The sequence below is a fragment of the Sipha flava genome, unplaced genomic scaffold, assembly GCF_003268045.1.
Source record: "Sipha flava isolate LNK unplaced genomic scaffold, YSA_version1 76_pilon_pilon, whole genome shotgun sequence".
Lineage (NCBI taxonomy): Eukaryota > Metazoa > Arthropoda > Insecta > Hemiptera > Aphididae > Sipha > Sipha flava.
The window spans coordinates 673,065-692,129 of record NW_020273616.1 but is presented as its reverse complement, the minus strand read 5'-3'; the positions used below and the strand labels follow the sequence as shown (position 1 = coordinate 692,129).

At 25.6% G+C, this 19,065-nt stretch overlaps 1 protein-coding gene across 2 annotated transcripts; it reads left to right on the top strand.

Annotated features, from left to right (window-relative positions):
- Positions 1-1,345: 1,345 nt before the first annotated feature.
- Positions 1,346-9,921, top strand: LOC112692756 (casein kinase II subunit alpha). 2 transcript variants are annotated; one of them, XM_025567544.1, is made up of 9 exons: positions 1,346-2,022; positions 2,794-2,971; positions 3,841-3,952; positions 4,063-4,275; positions 5,057-5,251; positions 5,311-5,513; positions 5,645-5,793; positions 7,665-7,733; positions 9,709-9,921. In XM_025567544.1, the coding sequence occupies exons 2-9, from the start codon at positions 2,877-2,879 to the stop codon at positions 9,756-9,758; spliced, it is 1,086 nt and encodes a 361-aa protein (XP_025423329.1). In that variant the 5' UTR covers positions 1,346-2,022; positions 2,794-2,876; the 3' UTR covers positions 9,759-9,921. The 2 variants fall into 2 exon arrangements, with proteins under 2 accessions (XP_025423329.1, XP_025423328.1); XM_025567543.1 differs by lacking the exon at positions 1,346-2,022 and adding an exon at positions 2,097-2,492.
- The last annotated feature ends 9,144 nt before the right edge of the window (positions 9,922-19,065 follow it).

Sequence of the window (19,065 nt, the reverse complement as noted above, 5' to 3'; positions counted from 1 at the left end):
TAGTAAAAAAAAAATATACACTATTATAAAAATTTACATATATTTCCGTAAATTTACCGAAATTTTTTTTACGGTAAAATTCCCATCATTGGTATTGCATGTATTTTATACACTATACAGAATACCTGAAAAATGTATTAAAAATTGAAGAAATACTCACTGCTTTGGGCGTCAGTAGACTTTTTAAATTTTGATGAGATAAATTTGAACAATGTCAATTGACGTTTATTAGACATTTTTTTAAGGTGTAATTAATAATTATTAACAAATTACAGTAGAGGAATAAATAATTAAAGAACAATAGAACAGTATAGTCTATAGACTTGCAATAAAACACTAAAGCACACAATCACAGCACAATGTAATGTGGAATTAGATATGTAAGTATAGTAAAATAATCAAGACAAAATAATATTTTATTAGTTGTGGTTATTGCAATTTGTTATTGATCTAAAAATAACCTCTTGTTCCTGTAGTCATAATCACGATTTCAAGATAATAATATTAAATTATAAAATATTAATTAGTAATTACAATATATATTATAAATATTAATAAACCATAGACATATAAAATCAATATATTGTTTATATATGACTATAGTTCATACTTCATGCAATGAAAATATTATTAGGTATCAGATTATTTTTGGTTCTAATCTAACTTATGTGATTATTGCAATAACATTTACAAGATAAATTTAAAATAAAAACTTTTATACAATTATTTGAATTATCTTATAATATATTACATTATTTCTTAACTTATGATAATTCAAATATTTGTATTGTTGGATTGTCTAGAAGGGCAAAATAATACTTTTGGCCCTCTCAAAATTATCAAGGGGCATTTGCCCCCTCCTCACAATTACCAGCAGATGGTAAAATATTTAAAATATGAAAAAGAAAATACACAATTACATATTTTTATATTCAACTGACTTTTTTTATGATATAGTTCAGTAAAAATAAATCAGTCAGTAATTTTTTTTTATTCAAACCAACACCGTGCATTGGTATCGTAAAAGAAACACGTCGTAGTCGAAACGAAACTTATATTATTTCAATCGTTTGTTTACATCACTTTATTAAAACTACCATTGATAGACATTTTTATTTAAATAGTATTTATAATCAATTATACTATACAGGTAAATAATTTTTGTGGTGTGGAATGAAATTTGTATTTTCCGGTCTTTCTTAACACGTCTATCTACAACCTCTTTGGTGGCGTGTCGGTTCGGTCCGCAGCGGTGGCATATCGCAGTCGTCGTGTTGTCGTTGCGGGTCCCGCGAACGGGTCAGCCTGGCCATTTTGGATTCTCTCCCGACAACCAACGACCGACGTCGCCGCCCGGTAGCGAACACACACACGTACGCACTCGCAGGCGCCAAAGCAAACACACAGATACGAGCGCACCTTTTACGCGATATTGTGTATGTGTGTGTGTGTGTGTGTGTGCAAACGGAATACGTATAAACGTATAGTTACTTTTTCTCAACCCGTGTGCTCGGTGTACACGCGCGCACCATCGTCTCGTTTACACACTTACTCGGGTAGTAGTATACGGTTAAACTAAACACACACACAAATACACGCATACACACACACATACACATACACACACACACACACACACTCACACACATACACACATTTCCATCGGTCTTCTTACGCGATAAGTTGTAAAAAAAAGGTGAAAAGAAATTTGTTTGCATAAATTTCATCTCGACGATTTTGTTGCGCACGCTCGCCGTCGTCAGGGCCTAGCGGAAGGAAATTTTCGAAAAATTCGCTTAAAACCGAATACAGAATTTTGTGCGTCCGTTTAGAAACCTACACGCATAAACGTGCGCGTACACCACGCCACCGCTACGTTTGTCGCCGCCTCCGCCTTCGCCACAGTTGCCTATCGTCGAAACAACGGTTTACTTTTGGGCCACCGCCGCCGTATGCAGAACATGCTAACGGCGTTTAGCTAAGCATTACAGACGCGGCCGTCTTCGAAAAATGTTATAGCAGGTATGTGGGGCTCGTGTTTAATAGATTTTTCAATTATATATTATTATTATTATTTACGCACCGAAAATGTTACCCGTTCGCGGTCGCGATATAAATTAATAGTGCAAACACTCCTTAGCCGCCGCTGCGTCAATCGCGATACATACGCGGCCGCACAGCACATTCGGTGCAGTACGTCATTACGCGTTTCCCTTGGCGGCCAAACTGTAAACGCGGCGGCTTTCGATCCATCGCCGTTGTCCGCTGTAGTGGGTCCGTACGTTTGATAATAAAATAATACCGAAAATTCCAAACGTCGTGGTCGTCGCCCTTATCCCATCATCACCTATCTCTTCTTGACCCGTTGCGTATCACATGCTGAAAATCACACAACCCATGGATTTACATGCGTTTCGTTCAGCTGTGGTTTGTGCGAATACGTTCTAGACCGACATTCTGCGGGCTCACATCTTTCGTTTCACTCATCAAAGGTAATAATAATAATAATAATAATTATTATTATTATTATTATTATTATATTTTGTAACAGATTTACATTTAACTGTATTTTTATTATTATTATTCGTGCATTATCACCGAATAACCTAAAAAATATCTTGAATGCTTGAACCATAAGTTCATGTAGTGTTGTGTTCCTCTTGTGTACTTGCAGAACCCTGTGATCCAATGTAATAGGATATCCCAAATATTGAATAAATGTGTTTTAAGAAACCTGTGCCTTATCTGATAATTGTATATTGTTTTTGTTTTCTCGACTAATCATTGCTATAGACACTGGCTGCGTGTTAAGTACGACTAGAACAAAGTTTTGGACAGTTGTTAATAATCAAACAACCGTCAGGTTAATTTATCAAATGGCGTTGCCAAGTCGAGCGCGAGTTTATGCTGATGTCAATTCTCACAAACCCAGAGAATATTGGGATTACGAATCGTACACAGTTGAATGGGGGTAAGTGTTGATTTTTTATCTTTAGAATAGAAGAAACTGTTAATAACAATTTTTATTGAATCATTTAATTTTATTTTATTTTATAAGTTTTGTTAATGGATTATTTGTTTACAATAATAATAGTTTAAAAGATTTATTTTCATATGCTGATTAATTTTATTAGTCAGTGTTCTAAATGGTTTACCATTTAAATCATATTTTCAATATAGGTATATATATACTTTCTTTATTTAATTTTCCTATGAAGTGTATGTTTTTTGTTAATTTTTTGCTTACTATGTTAATATAATTGTTTCTATTCGACACAGTTTATTATCACATATAAATTCATAATACATTTTATAATTTAAAATTGAATAAACTATAGAAATAATTTTGTTATGATTTAATAATTATTATTTTTATTCAGTCTTATATTTAGGTATATAATTAAAAAAATTGGTTAAAATATCTTTAGTATTATTGTTAATGGTTTTTAGGTTTTAGTACAAAATATTAGTACATATTAAACAATAAATGTTAAATATAATCCAGTTTCAATGATACTTTATAATATATTTATGTGTATATTAAAAGATTTTAAATTTTTTTATTTTTTTTTTTGTTTTGCCTTTGTTAGAATAACAGAAAAGCAATTAAATAGATTTTAAATTTGATTTTATAAATTTAATGTATTAAATGTATTAGTGTCAATATTTTCGTTTTTATTTTAGTTAATTTATTTCTTATAATTTTTAATATGGATGTACAGTTAAAATAATAATCTGTTTTAATAATTATAAATCATTAATTGTATTAGTCTTGATATAAAAATAAATTTTTACCTGTATAGTAAATATAATAATTTTTCACCAATTATTTTGTTTTAGACAACAAGATGACTATCAATTGGTACGAAAACTTGGAAGAGGTAAATACAGTGAAGTATTTGAAGCAATTGATGTAACGAATAGTGAAAAATGTGTTGTGAAAATATTAAAAGTAATTCCATCAATATATTATGTTAATGATTTATACGTTTATTATTTATCTATTCAAAATTTAAATTTTAAATGTAGTGTTTCATAAATTAAAATAAATTATTTTTTTAGCCGGTAAAGAAAAAGAAAATCAAAAGAGAAATTAAAATCCTCGAAAATTTGAGAGGAGGTACCAACATTATATCGCTGCAAGCAGTGGTAAAAGATCCTGTATCTCGTACTCCTGCTCTTATTTTTGAGCATGTTAACAATATGGACTTTAAACAACTTTACCAGACATTGAATGACTATGACATTCGATTTTATCTCTACGAGTTGCTCAAGGTATTTAATTTTTTGAAAATATACACCACCAGTGCCCAACTGGTTACAATAAATATATTACCCATGTATAACAGAAATTAAATATAAATTATGACTCAATTTTTTTTAGTTACAAAATCATATTTTTTATTTGACTTGTCAATGAGTACAATTTAGGTATCTAATTTAATGTATGCATTTATATTACATGCCAATTAACTTAATATTATTAAGTAATAATGACCTTGTGTACTTTATGTTAACTTATGAAGTTAATTATTTAATACTAAAAATTATCAATGTAACCTTCTAAAAATCCTGTGACATTAACAATAAATGTTAGTCATTCATTTGTGAATAATTAATTTCATGTTTCATGTTAGTATTTTGAGTACAACTAAAATATTCTTTGAGGTTGTTAGTTGAAACCGATTAAAAGTATTCTAAGAAAGTAGTATTTAATTATTCAGTTTAGAAATTATTTTATCAATATACTCCTAAATGTTGCTACATTTTAAGATAAGATTTTTTATTCATATCCACATATTTTTAGGGGAAGAAGTTATTTCAATTTAATTCATTATTTATTAAATGTAATTGTGATTATCCATGTTACTAATTGTTTACTATCCCGAATTTAAAAATATATATTAGTAATGATTAATTTATAAATATTAATTTAATTAATATATTTAAGTAATTATTAATAATAACAAATATACATTAAAAAAAAAAATTATATTCATAATATTTTTATTTAACTAAATTTTATGCTTTAAAGTTTTATGTGTTTTTTCTGTAGGCATTGGATTACTGCCATAGTATGGGCATCATGCATCGTGATGTAAAACCACACAATGTTATGATTGACCATGAAAACAGAAAATTGCGTTTAATTGATTGGGGTTTAGCAGAGTTTTATCATCCTGGACAGGAATACAATGTCCGGGTTGCTTCTAGGTATTTCAAGGGTCCAGAGTTACTTGCTGATTATCAGGTTCTATATTTTATATGTTGTTTTTTAATAACTATTTTTAATTCATTTTTTTTTTTTAGATGTATGATTATTCATTAGATATGTGGTCACTAGGCTGCATGTTGGCTAGTATGATATTCAGAAAAGAACCATTCTTCCATGGGCATGATAATTATGATCAACTTGTACGTATTGCTAAGGTTCTAGGAACAGAAGAATTATTTGAATATTTAGACAAATATCACGTCGAATTGGATCCAAGATTTTCTGATATTTTAGGAAGGTAATAAAGATCACTGATTATATAACCATCTAAATTATGTAATTAATTATTATATAATTATTTTATAAATTTATTTTAATATAAGTTATTTTATGGCTACATGAAATTTAATTTGAATTAATTATTTTTAGACATTCAAGAAAACGGTGGGAGCGTTTTGTGCATAGTGAAAATCAACACCTTGTAACACCAGAAGCTTTAGATTTCTTAGATAAACTCTTACGTTATGATCATTTTGAACGGTTGACTGCTAGAGAAGCAATGGATCATCCATATTTTTGTAAGTGTTTCATTTCAGTTTTAAAATTATTTTTAAGTAAGAATGATGATTGTTTATAACATGATTTTTTTTTTATTTATGGACTATGAAATTCTAAAGAAATTTATGAGTTTCGTGTGTTAATAAATATAGAGAACATGATTTTTTTTTAAAGTTTTCAATCTGACTAAGATATTTTGTTATTTATATTTTCTATAAGACTATTAGTTAATTAACTATTTATTATACATTAATGTTATTTCAATATTAAAATAATAAACTAATAAATATTATTTGAACCTCAAATGTTTAGTTACTTAATTTGTATCAGAGGCAATATAGTTGATGTTTAGGAATTAGAATTAATTATTAAAAATATTATCACATTCCAACAAAGGAATTTTCAATTTAAGCATTATCTTCTTTAAATTTTAAATCAAGTAATTTTGAAAACTGATGAAAAAATCAATTTCATTTTTTTTTTTTTTTTAATTAACTGAATTTCACTAAATTCATCTAAAAAATTAGAATAGTCTAATTCTACTCATAATCAGATCTGTTTTTTTAATTATCATTATACTATAAGATCTTATAATTTTTTAAATATTATAAATTACTCGTAAAATTTTACTCTATTTTAGAAAATATTCTTATGAGATCACAAATTAGTGTTTCCTATCCTTCTTTTAAGTTCAAAATTATTTATATTATATATTTTATAAATATATCTTATCTTATAAATTAAATTCTTGATTATCATTCATATTTGTTTAAACATTTATTTGAATTTGGATCAATATGTTTAGTATTTTATAAATCATCGAATACATTGAATTAGGTAGGATTACTTTAAAATAAATAATAGATACCTGTTATAGTGAATGTTTATAGAATTCCATCAAAATCTATTGACTGGAGTGTTAGAAATTAAATTTTATAAACAACTTTTTACTTTGCGTGTTTTATTATCCGATACAAATCTGAATAAAAATTAAGTTTTAAATTTGTTATTAGGAAAAGTTTGCTTTTCACTATCTAATTTTATTTTAAAATAAAATTTATTTTTTAATTGATAAATTGTTTTAGTCATTTTTAATACATTTTAGTCAGTATCATTAATTAATGATTATTCTCTCTGTCAAATAATATTACTTGTTCTTTATTTTATTAAGCTTTTGCATTTTATTTTAGATTAATTCTTTATATTAGGTTATGAATGTACAACAACTTGAGATTACAAAATATTTTTTAAATAAATAATGTACCTTTGTTTTCTATTTCTTCTAATCATTGATTTATATTTTAAAAGTTATATTATTAATTAATAATAAAAGTTTTAATACTAACTCAATTCATCAAGTTTAAGTAATGGATTTAAATTAAACACAATATTCAAGTTAACTATTATAACCTAATTTTTTAAATTATCTAAGAATACCATTATTGTGCAGAATTTAAAATGATAGAATTATAATTTTGTGTGGTAAACTAATCAAGAATAATATAAATGTTGAGTAAACATGGTATTAATATATAAATATTTGATTAACAAATAAGTTTACTGTTATCCATTTGTATTGCTTTTTCTGTTGTGCAGATGTAGTTATTCTTAAAAAATCTATGGGAACACAGAGAAATATTTTTTCAATTATATATATATTAATGTATATTAATATATTTATAAATTAATTTGTTATTGTTCTGTAACAATAGATAAGGTAATCCAAGTACAATTTTTTTTTTGTATCTCATTTCTACTCAAAAACAATTCCAACAAAATTATTTGATATCCATGTTTGTAGCATTAAAATATTTTTGTTTTATTTAACCATAATAATTGTGCAAAATGTATATGAAAAATATTTATTTTTATTTTTAAATTATGTTTTTAGATCCAGTAGTAAAGGAGCAGTCTCGAATTAATTTGAGCACATCGTCTGTATCACCAACACCAATTACAGGTACTTAAAAATTAATAAAATAATGTAGTATTAATCTAACTATTTACCATTGACATTTTGTAAAATACTTTTCTGAAATTATTCATGTTCAGTATAAAGTTATCCAATATTTGTTTTGTATAGAAAGTTTAAATCTTTTGTACCAAAAACTATTTTAATCCATGAACATGTATGTATTAAATTAATTATTTATTTTAAATATTATAATATTATATTATGAGTATGTTTTAATTAGATTTTTTTTTTTATGTTAATTCAATTAAAAGAAAAAAATCTGGTTGACTGACAAATTTTTAACTAATAAATAAACAAAATTGATTTTACTTTAATGTTGATCATTTTTCTCAGCATCCTTACGCTATATAATTAACAAAAAACAGTTGAATTCTGAATGAAATTTTTTTTTTTTTTGTAATTGTATTAATTACAAATAAGTGTATATAATGTCTACTTCCACTGTTAATTAATGTTTTCCATGTATATTTTAGATTGTAAGTTTTTGATTTCATAATTATCTTGAAATATGTGATATTTTTATATACTATATTTAATTATTAAATTAAGGTGTTCTGTATTTCAAGTATATTGTGTTTCTTATTAATGACCTTCTGATTTTGAAATAAGAAAGGTTAATTTTTTCAAAGAGTAAACAATTATCTAAAAATAAGAATTGTAAAATCATGGAGTGCCTACATTTTTAACAATATTTACATGAAGGTGGTCATTTTATATATTTTATGTAACTGCCATATTATATTTTTTAAATATAAACTTGAAATAATTGTAGCCATATTATTACTATTAAATATAACATTAATGAACTATGCTAAAATATAATATGTACATAAATATATAAATTTCATGGTTAAATAACTTTTAAAGCAATATTAATTTGATTTATAATGCAAAATTCCTATTTTACTACAGATGGTTAATCAACAAAATCTTTATCATATATAGTTTTTTTAATATCAATATAATTATAATTAAAATTTAACCGTTCAATCTTAATTTGGATTTAGGACCTAAAAAGATTTTTTTATAGTTAAGTCTGTTTGTTATCCTCTTATATTGAATTTAAGTGTTGAAGACATGATTAAAGTGCTTATTATTAAAAATATTATAATTTCTAGTTATAATAGCATCAGATATTTTAAATACCAAATATCTTTAAGATTATTATTTGTATTCTTAGTTATAATATTTTAAGACTTTCATTTGTTTAAATGTATGAAATTAAAGTTTAACATAATAATTACTATTTTAATTTGTTATTTAAAATATATTTAAAAAAAAAAAAAATTGAAAACTTTTTATTCTGTAAAAGCATGGTTGCTAATTTGGTATTCTGAGAAATGTTTCAGTATTATAATACTTTATTGTACGTTCTATTTTTGATTTCTAATAGAAAATTAAAGTAATATTTTTGCTATAATAGTACTTCTTCACAGAGAGTTGATTTTTTACTTTAAATTTTTATGAAACAATATGTTTCAATATTATATATTTATACTTGAAAGGATGGAAAAAAAGAATTGGTTTTCTGAAATAAATTAAATAACTACTATGTAAATTTAAGTATTTAATGAAAAAAAAGTGACAATGTGATATACTTAGTTATTTGGGAACCCATTAGACAAAAATTAGGTATGGTAATTATTAATTAATTAATAAATTAAAATATAGGTATATAATTTAGTGTACATGTTACATTTTTTTAATAATTTCTATAAAAAATAAACAAATTTTATTCATGGATCAAAATGTTATCTTTTTAGAAAAACAATAACTATATAATAACAAAAATGAATTAATAAAAATAAAATAATATATATTATATATGTTGTAAACCAATTAATTTTTAACAATTATAATTATTACTTATATTCTTTAGTGCTATTTTAATTTATGAAATATACTAATTTTGGTATAGTGTTAACATGTTGGTTATAAATATCATACTTTTTTTTTTCAGCTGGTGGGAACGGAATAACCTCTCCAAATGCTGTTGGCGTTCTACAGTGAGTTCCTCTATGAGACAATGCTGCTTTTTTGCTTTTGGACAAAGTTAATAAAAAAACAAAAAAAAAAATCAACACCTTTTTCTCAGGAATATCACACAGAAACATAATTGTTTTTTTATTTTTTACTTGTATTATTTCTATTAAAAAAAAAGGTTATTATTTAATGTTTAGGTTTTTTATGTATAAAACAGTAATATTTTTCGTGCTGTAATTGTGCAAAAAATGTTTTTGTTGTACATAGCCCCAACTACCCCTTTATAAATGAAAAAACTAAATTGAAAGAAATTTTGAATTTCTTTTTTAATTAAGTTCAGCAGACATTAACAATTAAAAAGTACTAGCCAATCAGCTCTTTTATGTAATTTATTTATATAACACAATGTGTTTGTTGCCTTGTTACATTAAAATATATATATATTACAAATATATATTTTACAAAGTGAATAATGTAAATAGCTATGATTATAACAATAAATTACGTTTAAAAAAAAATAAAAATTAAAAAAATCCTTTTTTATTTATTTGGTTGATAGTTATTATTTAATTTTAATTTTTAGATTTAAATGTTTAAATTATTTTTCATGTACTTTATGTAGTTTTTGTATTAAAAAAATAAAATACCAAATGTTCACAGGTACTAATCAGAAATTTCTTTAACATTAAAGGACATAGATTAATGTTTTTTCCTAAGATACTGAGAATATGTTTTTTTTGCAACCAAATATATTTGTGGTCTTTATATTTTTAATGCCACATCATGTTTTTGTTTTTCAAAATAAAATAAACCAAATATATGTTGTATATTAATTTTTGTATACTTAAATATATTGAATTGTCCTATAAGAGTTAATTTAAAATTTTGCTTAAAATGCAAAATCTTATTGAGAATATTAATTGTTATTTTTCTTAAAATCATCTCAACAAAATTGTAATTAACTGTGTTGTTTATTTATATAGTGCAGTTTGTGTCAAAATTCTTAATGCTTCAAATAATTTTTTTAATAAAAACTAAAGAACAATGATTTTTAATACTTTGAATACTATCAGTTTAAATTATATTTTTAAAGGCTTGATAAAGATAATATATGTTTAGAATGAACTAAGTGAATGGACTGCAGTTTATTGTTATGTGTACCATTTTTAATTTGATTTTAATGAACATAGCAATTAAGCAATAATAATTTATATTTTATAAAATTTGAAAATTTTAATTGGTTATCTTAAAATTTATATTTTATGGGTTATGAACAATAAGGCAATTATAAAATTTGTAATTATCTGATTATTGTTGCTCCAAATCTCTAGAACCTCTTGTAGATAATTTCTACTTGCTTTAAAAAAATGTGAATTAATTCACCACTTTCCTTACATGCAAACCTCTTATCCTTAGATATTACCTAAGCAATATCTTAAATTGTAAAATATCTTGGTCTTGTTATTGACCTTTGCAAAACCTGGTCACACCATATAACAAAGACTCGGTGACAGCTGCATTCCATATCGGGTAATAAATAATTAAATTTAAAATATACTTTCTAGGTATCCTGGATTGGTGCATTCATGACATATTAAAAATAATATAATATTGTTTAGTTATATGCTAATGGATTTCTCAAGTAATCACACTCACCAGGCGATGCATGCGTTTCACGTTTTATTTTATGAGATTTCCATACAAAATATTTTTCAATTCAAATTTTAAGCTTGAGGCTCTGGATACATGCCCTTTTTTCCTCCCCCTAACACCAGCCCTGCTGAATTACAAGTCAAAATTGTACACAAAGAAAAAATAGCATTTTATCAAGCAGGTCGGTCGACCTGCAAGCGAAGCTTAAAAATAGAGTTCGTCGCGCCGATAATGGAACAACGGTCGACCGTACAATGCTTATTATACTCTGCACAACTAAATGGGGTTAAGTAGTATTCACAGCGGCCGGAGGGGCAATATAAATGCAAATATTTTTATGACTTCTAAATACCTATGCACATAGCTGTCAAATAAAGCAAAAACGAACATTCTGCATTGACCCAATTCTAAGGGTGTAAAAGTAGTCGATTTGACGAAAAATGGATAAATCTTTCAATCAAGGAAGGAAAAATTTGGATACAGATTTTTATCGGGGATGCCTAAGGAACAACAAAAAAAAAAAATTAAAAGAAACTCAAATTTGCCCCCCCCCCCCAAAAAAAAAAAAAAAAAAGGGCACAAATCTTAAATATGCATAAAACTCTTTTCTGATATAATTAATAAACGTATGCCAAAATTCTTGTAATTCCAGTTAATATAAAAATCTATAATTTTACGATTTCTAGCTTTTGTACTACAAACATTTTATAATTGTTAAAACCTCTTGGATTTCTTTTAGAACTATGTCAACAAATATTTATAAAATAAATTTTAACTTGTACTGATATTCCCCAAAAAAACTTTCAAAAGTAAAAAAACGCCAAGTTCAAAATTAGAATTATTCTTGCAACGCAACAAAAAATGCACTGTTATCAACATTATCCAAGTTTTTAATTTACGAGGTACTCCAACCATTTTCCTAAACTTCTCTGGTTTCTCCTTACTTATAATAAGTATTATCTTTGTAACGTTTTTGTTTCAATATCACTATCCAATAATTGGCGGTCGATATATACATATAATTATCTAAAATACACATATTAGGTGAACATCAATGTTAAAATCAGCCGCCAAGTATTGGTGAAACAAGAGAAGTTTAGGAAAATGGATAAAGTATCTTGTAAATTAAAAGCTTGGGTAATGTTGATATCAATGCATTTATTGAACAGGTTTTTCTTTCGTTGCAAAAATATAATACCGTCAAATGGGGTGAATAGAAACAAAAAGTGATAAAGTTATATTCGGTCTTGTAGTTTTTAGGAAAATTGGTTTAGGACACTTTTTTCTTTATCATACTCAAGTGTACGTAAACGACATTATACCTAATCTGTTATTTAGTTAAAATTATTTACTAATGCATTGATAACACGGTGATCTAAGATACAAGTTTGTTATTAGTTCTAATACGTGATAATACACATATTTTTTTCTGTATGATAAGACTGATTGATTATTATTATTTATTTTTTTTAATGTCCGTTGACTTCTTCAATTTAATAATTCGTAAGTATACATTTTTTATTTATTACAAGTTTTATTTTATTAATTTATAATTAAAAAATTGTTTTTTTTGGGGTGTATAGAAATAACGTAAAAATGCTACGAACTTATCAACATGATCCTCGAAGCAAAAAGTATATGAAACCAAATCAAAATTATCTCAAAAATGTTATTATGGCAATTAAAAGTAAACAGGTAACATACCGGGAAGCTCAGGAAATATATGGCATACATTATTCTGTACTCTACCTTCATGTTAAATTTATTATATTTAAGTTACAGTTTATGTTATATTCTTACCAGTTTATATTTGTTAAATTTTGTAGGTACTAATTTGTTTGCACCTAATTGTTAGTTCTTAATTGTAATTCTAATACTGAACAGAAAAGTATCCATGTTATATTGTTTAATTGCATCAAATGCATACTTATTGTTATATTGTAACGTATTGTATTTACCTACAGCAAAGAAACTGTGATAAATGAACAGAAAAGTATCTGTGTTAAATTGTTTAATTGTATCAAATGCATACTTATTGTTATATTGTAATTAATTAATTAAGTGTTGAATATTTAATAAATATTTTTAAAAATTTAATTATTTGTTTTTATTCACCTTCTATGAGTTTGAATCGCAAAAGTTGATAAAAAACAATACATGTTTCTTTTCACCCCATTCAACAGGTGAACTACAGTCGACACTACACCAATACTTTGACACTACTACTTATCTTTTTTTATGTAACACCGATGAAAATTTTAATTTTAATATTTCTTGAATATTCATAATAGAATTTAAAATAATGTATCATAATCCTAATACTCTGTATGTATGGTGTTTTGTTCATTGTTTAAATTTAGCAGTAATTGATGTTTGTGAAACAACTGTTGAAGTTCAAGATTTCTTTTGTCAAGAGCTTAGTATATTTAGCACAATAAAACGAACAGCTCAATATGTTTTTTTACAAAAAATCTATCTATCCTAAAGAATGCATTTGAAGGATACAACACTTTTTTAATACAAGATGGGCTAATCATAATTGTTATCTTGATATTTTGTTAGAAACATATAAAACAGTAACTATTTGAAACATAAAAATACACAATTTCAAACATTATGTATATTAATGTTTCAATTTCATTCAATTAAGAATTTAGTAGTTATTACATCAACCTCGTCACGTCGAACTCTAGGGCAGGTCACCGTCGAAAATGTGCAACGATAATTATCGCACAATGTTTGCCATAAAGTAGCAGCTTTACCACCGCTCAGATTTTAATAATTATATTTACGTATATTTTACAAAAACAGGGTTTTAGTTTGCTCCGCGGGTTTACTGCACCAAACACGATAACTCTCGAATCCAAGGTCGATTCGTCGGTTCGTTCATTGGTCAATCGGAATTTGGATTATTTATAATATTTCAGATTGTTATTCAATTAATTACATTAGGAAGTGGTAAGAATTATAATTGACAACAAACGTGTTTTAAATATGCTTTACATTCAACTCCTTTATGTTTAAAAAAAAAGTATTACTTAAATAATACTACATGGTAGATACGTACACAAAATAAAATTTCAGAGGGAGGGGGGTTATAAAATATAGCAATACAAGTTGGTACAGCAACATAATAAAACATTTTCTTCTTCCTTACTCATTATTTTTTAATGTGACAATTATTATGCTAAATATCAAAATTTTATGTATGTCATTTGTTGAAAAGTAAGTATTAAGAAATAATAATAATAATAAAAAAACTTTATAAAACTAAATAAAAACTATAAATAATAGTATGTGATATGAACATGGGTGTAGCAAGGGTGGGGCAGGGGGGGCACTTGCCCACCCCTGCGCCTCAAACTGAATTATATTTGTTTATACCAAACGTGTAAGTTTTACATTAAAATCAAAAATTAAATAAGATATAATTCTAAAAATAGTTTGACCGAGTGATATCTACACGTGTAATCGTTTTGACGTTTTATGTGTTATTCAATGGTCCATCTGTAGATTATTTGAATTACGAGTTTAACACTAATCATTTTATGTTTTTGCCCCTCCCTGATTCAAATTTTAGCTACGCCCATGGATATGAATATGGTATTTATTTGATTATTATGCACATAAAATTACCTAGAAAGCTTATGATATTAAAATGTTGAATGACGATTAAAACGTTCAATGGCATTCTTTTTGTAAAAGGTTTAATAATTAAAGCAAATAATTTTTGATGGATCCCTTTACTAACACTGTTATTGGCAAATATTACAAAGTATTTACTCAAGGCACCTTGAGCTTTTTGGGAGTAAACAAGCCAAGGAAAACAATTTAACCAATCTATTTGAAATATTAGCCGCCTTTGTTTTTCGATGGGGAATTGGTAATTTTTGGGTGGTGTCCATGGATTTTTTTAATAAATCGTATTTTTAGCATCATTTATATTATTAGAAGTCGATAAAAATAATGCAATATCAAAAGAATAATTGTTTAACAATTCATAGTCTATATTTGTACCAATTGGGTTTGCAAAGCGTTTGATACACCAACTTCGGTTGCGATATTTTGAATATTACTCGATTCACTTTCAGTTTCTTCGTTGTTTTTAATTTTTTTACACCAAAACTGAATAATAATAGTTGATCACTATTTATTTTCATTATAAAAAAAAAAAAAAATCAAATATGTAATAATTAATAAATTTAGTTGACACTGGAATTTCAAAGCTTGTACACCGCTATGATAAGTGCCTGAATTTGTATGGTGACTATGTAGAAAAGTAGTATACTAGTCCCTCCTTCACATGTATAAAATAAGGTATTGGGACAAAATATCCAAGGTTAAAATATCCAACAAATAAAATAACCAATATATAAGACAAAATATCCAAATAAAAAAAAATTATAAAAATCTGTATTATTAATACCTGTATAATTTTTTTTATTTAAATACATTATTGTTCATTTTTAGATCATATTTTTATAACATTTAATATTAATAATACTTTATTATACAGTTATAAATTAATAATAATAAAAATAATATGTTGTGTTCCGGTGGAAGACATAAGCGCCAAAATGAGCTATGAAAAATTAGTCATATCGTACAAAAGCGCCAGAATCCAAGATATCTGTAAATTAAATAACAGATATAAAATTTAGAACTATATCGTTCAAAAACTCCAAACGCTTTATCTTAATTGACAAATGTATTATATGATTACGATAGATTGTCACATAGACAGTGTGTGAGCAAGTTTTGTGTTATAACATATTGTTAGTACCTATTTCGTTATATCGTTATAATATTATACGTTATATTGATGTGCATATATATTATAATTTACTATCGAATTTTTTTTATAAAATAGCAACGATTTATTAACTTTATACTGATTTGCATGTATATTATAATTTATTATCAACATTTTTTTTTAATTTTTTTTTTAATTTTTAAATAACTACCTACTTATATAAAATATTAATTTTGATGCAAATGCTATATCACTTTTGCACCTTTGGCGCTTATGTCTTATGTAAGGTATAACAGGTAACAATATTAAAATAGCGCTTATGTCCTACAGATTTTGGCGCAAATGATAGATTATTTTTGTACTTCGCTTATGTCATATAGCCGTTGTGTTCATAGGCGGTACTAGACCCTCTTGGCAGGGGGGCAGGAAATTCTTTAAGTAAAATATTAACATTATTTTGTCTAAATCTTTAGACTAGCAATACTATAAAAAAAGTATTTTATTGATAACTATTTTAATTTATTTCAAATAAGATTATTTTGTAAAATGAATAATACACTTACAAATACCTACATTTATATTATTTTATCTTATAAAATTTTAAAATAATAACTTACCACAATTTACTTGTGATGGTTCTCGTAGGCGGACCCAGAGTGATACATTTGAGTATGCCCTGTCATTTTTTGGTTATTTTTTCAAAATATAAAGGGGAGGCTATAAACACGTACGTGTAGACCGTGTTATGATTTAAATTCTAAAAATAAAGTTTTCGTTAATGATGTAAAATAACGATTGGTAAAACATACACGTAATTATTATTTCAGACTTATTCTGAACACTTGCAATATTACTTATGCACATATATTCTCAATTGTAATTATTCAATTTTTTTATTCGCATTATTCACATTAGGGTGTGCCAAGGCACACCCGGCACACCTCGTAGAACCGTCTATGATGGTTCTTGTATGAAAAAGTCGTATAAATTTTTTATTTTTTTACTTTGGTTTGTGTTTATAATTTTTATTATAATTAATATTATCCAAAAAAACTCAAGAATACTAAATAAAATACACACTTCAAATCAAAGTAAAAAACCATATAAAACGTTTGTGATACAGATAATAATAAAGTAATAATATTGGTTCATGATTTGTCAATGATAAAAATAAATTATATTAATATTAAAAATGTTGATGCAGAAAATCTTATCAGCATATTTACTTGAATGGCTCCCACGGTTGTAGATAATAATATTATTACTTACAACCATGCAGACTCTAAATAAGCATGTAATATGAGAGGTTACCAACCAATATTTTAAATGTATAGGGAGAGTAAGAAATCGCAGGGGGGCAGCCGCCTACCTTGCCCCTCCTGTAGTACCGCCTATGGTTGTGTTATATAATAATTATATCTTTAGTTTTAAGTAGTGCGTTACAACGTAACATAGTTTTATTTTTACTATTATTATTTTATTACTATATTATAAAATATTGAATAAAGTTAATTTTGATTTAAAAATGAACAATGTATCTAAATAAAAAATAAATAAAAAAATTATTTACAGATATACAGATTTTTATTATTTTATTATTTGGATATTTTGTTCTGTACATTATTTTATCTCTGAATATTTTATCAGTTGGATATTATAACCTTGGATATTTTGACTTGGAAATTTTAGTACAGGATATTTTGTCTTAGATTCTTAAAATAAAATGTTTTTCTTGTAGTTGGTTTTTTTTATATTCCAAAACGTTCCTTACTTTCTGGATAGCCCTCGTATGATATAAATATAGATTTGTTCGTTTAGGAAAAAAAGTGTATTCTAATTAGTGTTTCGTCTGGGTGAAGTGTTAGGGGTGTGATCAGATATCCGTCTTCAAAACAAACGAATTTGGTGTAGATTAATAAGTTGATCTTTTTTATCAATTTTAATAATTTTAATAACTGATAATAATTTATTTCTATTGGTAGTAGAATTGGACAATAGTTTAGCAAACTTTTTGTATAATATTTAATATTAATAATTAACAATTATAATATTAAAAGAAATACAAATACAAAAGTTGCACGTGATGGATTTTTGTGACTCTTCCGATGACGAAATATTGTTAGAGCTGTGGAATCCTATAAAAATCCCAGCAGCTGTTTATGTATGTAAACGATGAAGACGATGATGTTTGTTTAAATTATTTTTATATATTATTTATAATTAAATATATATAAATATAATAAAATAATATATATAATAATATATAATAATATAGTATAAAAATATCATATATTATTATTTATTATTTTTATAACTCAACCACAGTGTTTGTGAGTCCAAATATTATAAACGATTATAATAGTCGGTATTTAGTATTTAGTATTTGGTGAGTCGTGTTTCCACATTTATATGAAATTGCAGATTAAACTATTAGCTGATAAGGCTTAATTTGAGAACGATCAACGCTATACTATAAATACTGTGCCTATACTTACACTTGGGTCAGTGTGAAAAAAGTGTACACTAATGTTATACTTTTTTAAAACAAACAGCATGTAAGACTACACTTTTTCAAAACAAACGCTTTGGTGTACACTTGTTGTGAAAAAGTGTACACTTTTTAACAAAACGAATAAACCTTATGTTTCAAACTATTCGGATATCATACACAAAATTTAATTTTGCTATTTTTTGCATATTTATGGGTTTTATTGCTATCTTGTTATTTTTGGATATATTTTCACATAATACAGGAAATAATCACATTTTTTTGTTAATAATGGTATTTACTTGGTTATATTTTTAAAAATATTTGATTTATTAGAAATAAATAGACTTTATCAAATATTATTTTATGTTTACATCGACAATTCGATATATTAATAGTTAGTAACGTCATTGTCAGGCCCGTATTTAGGGATATTTAGG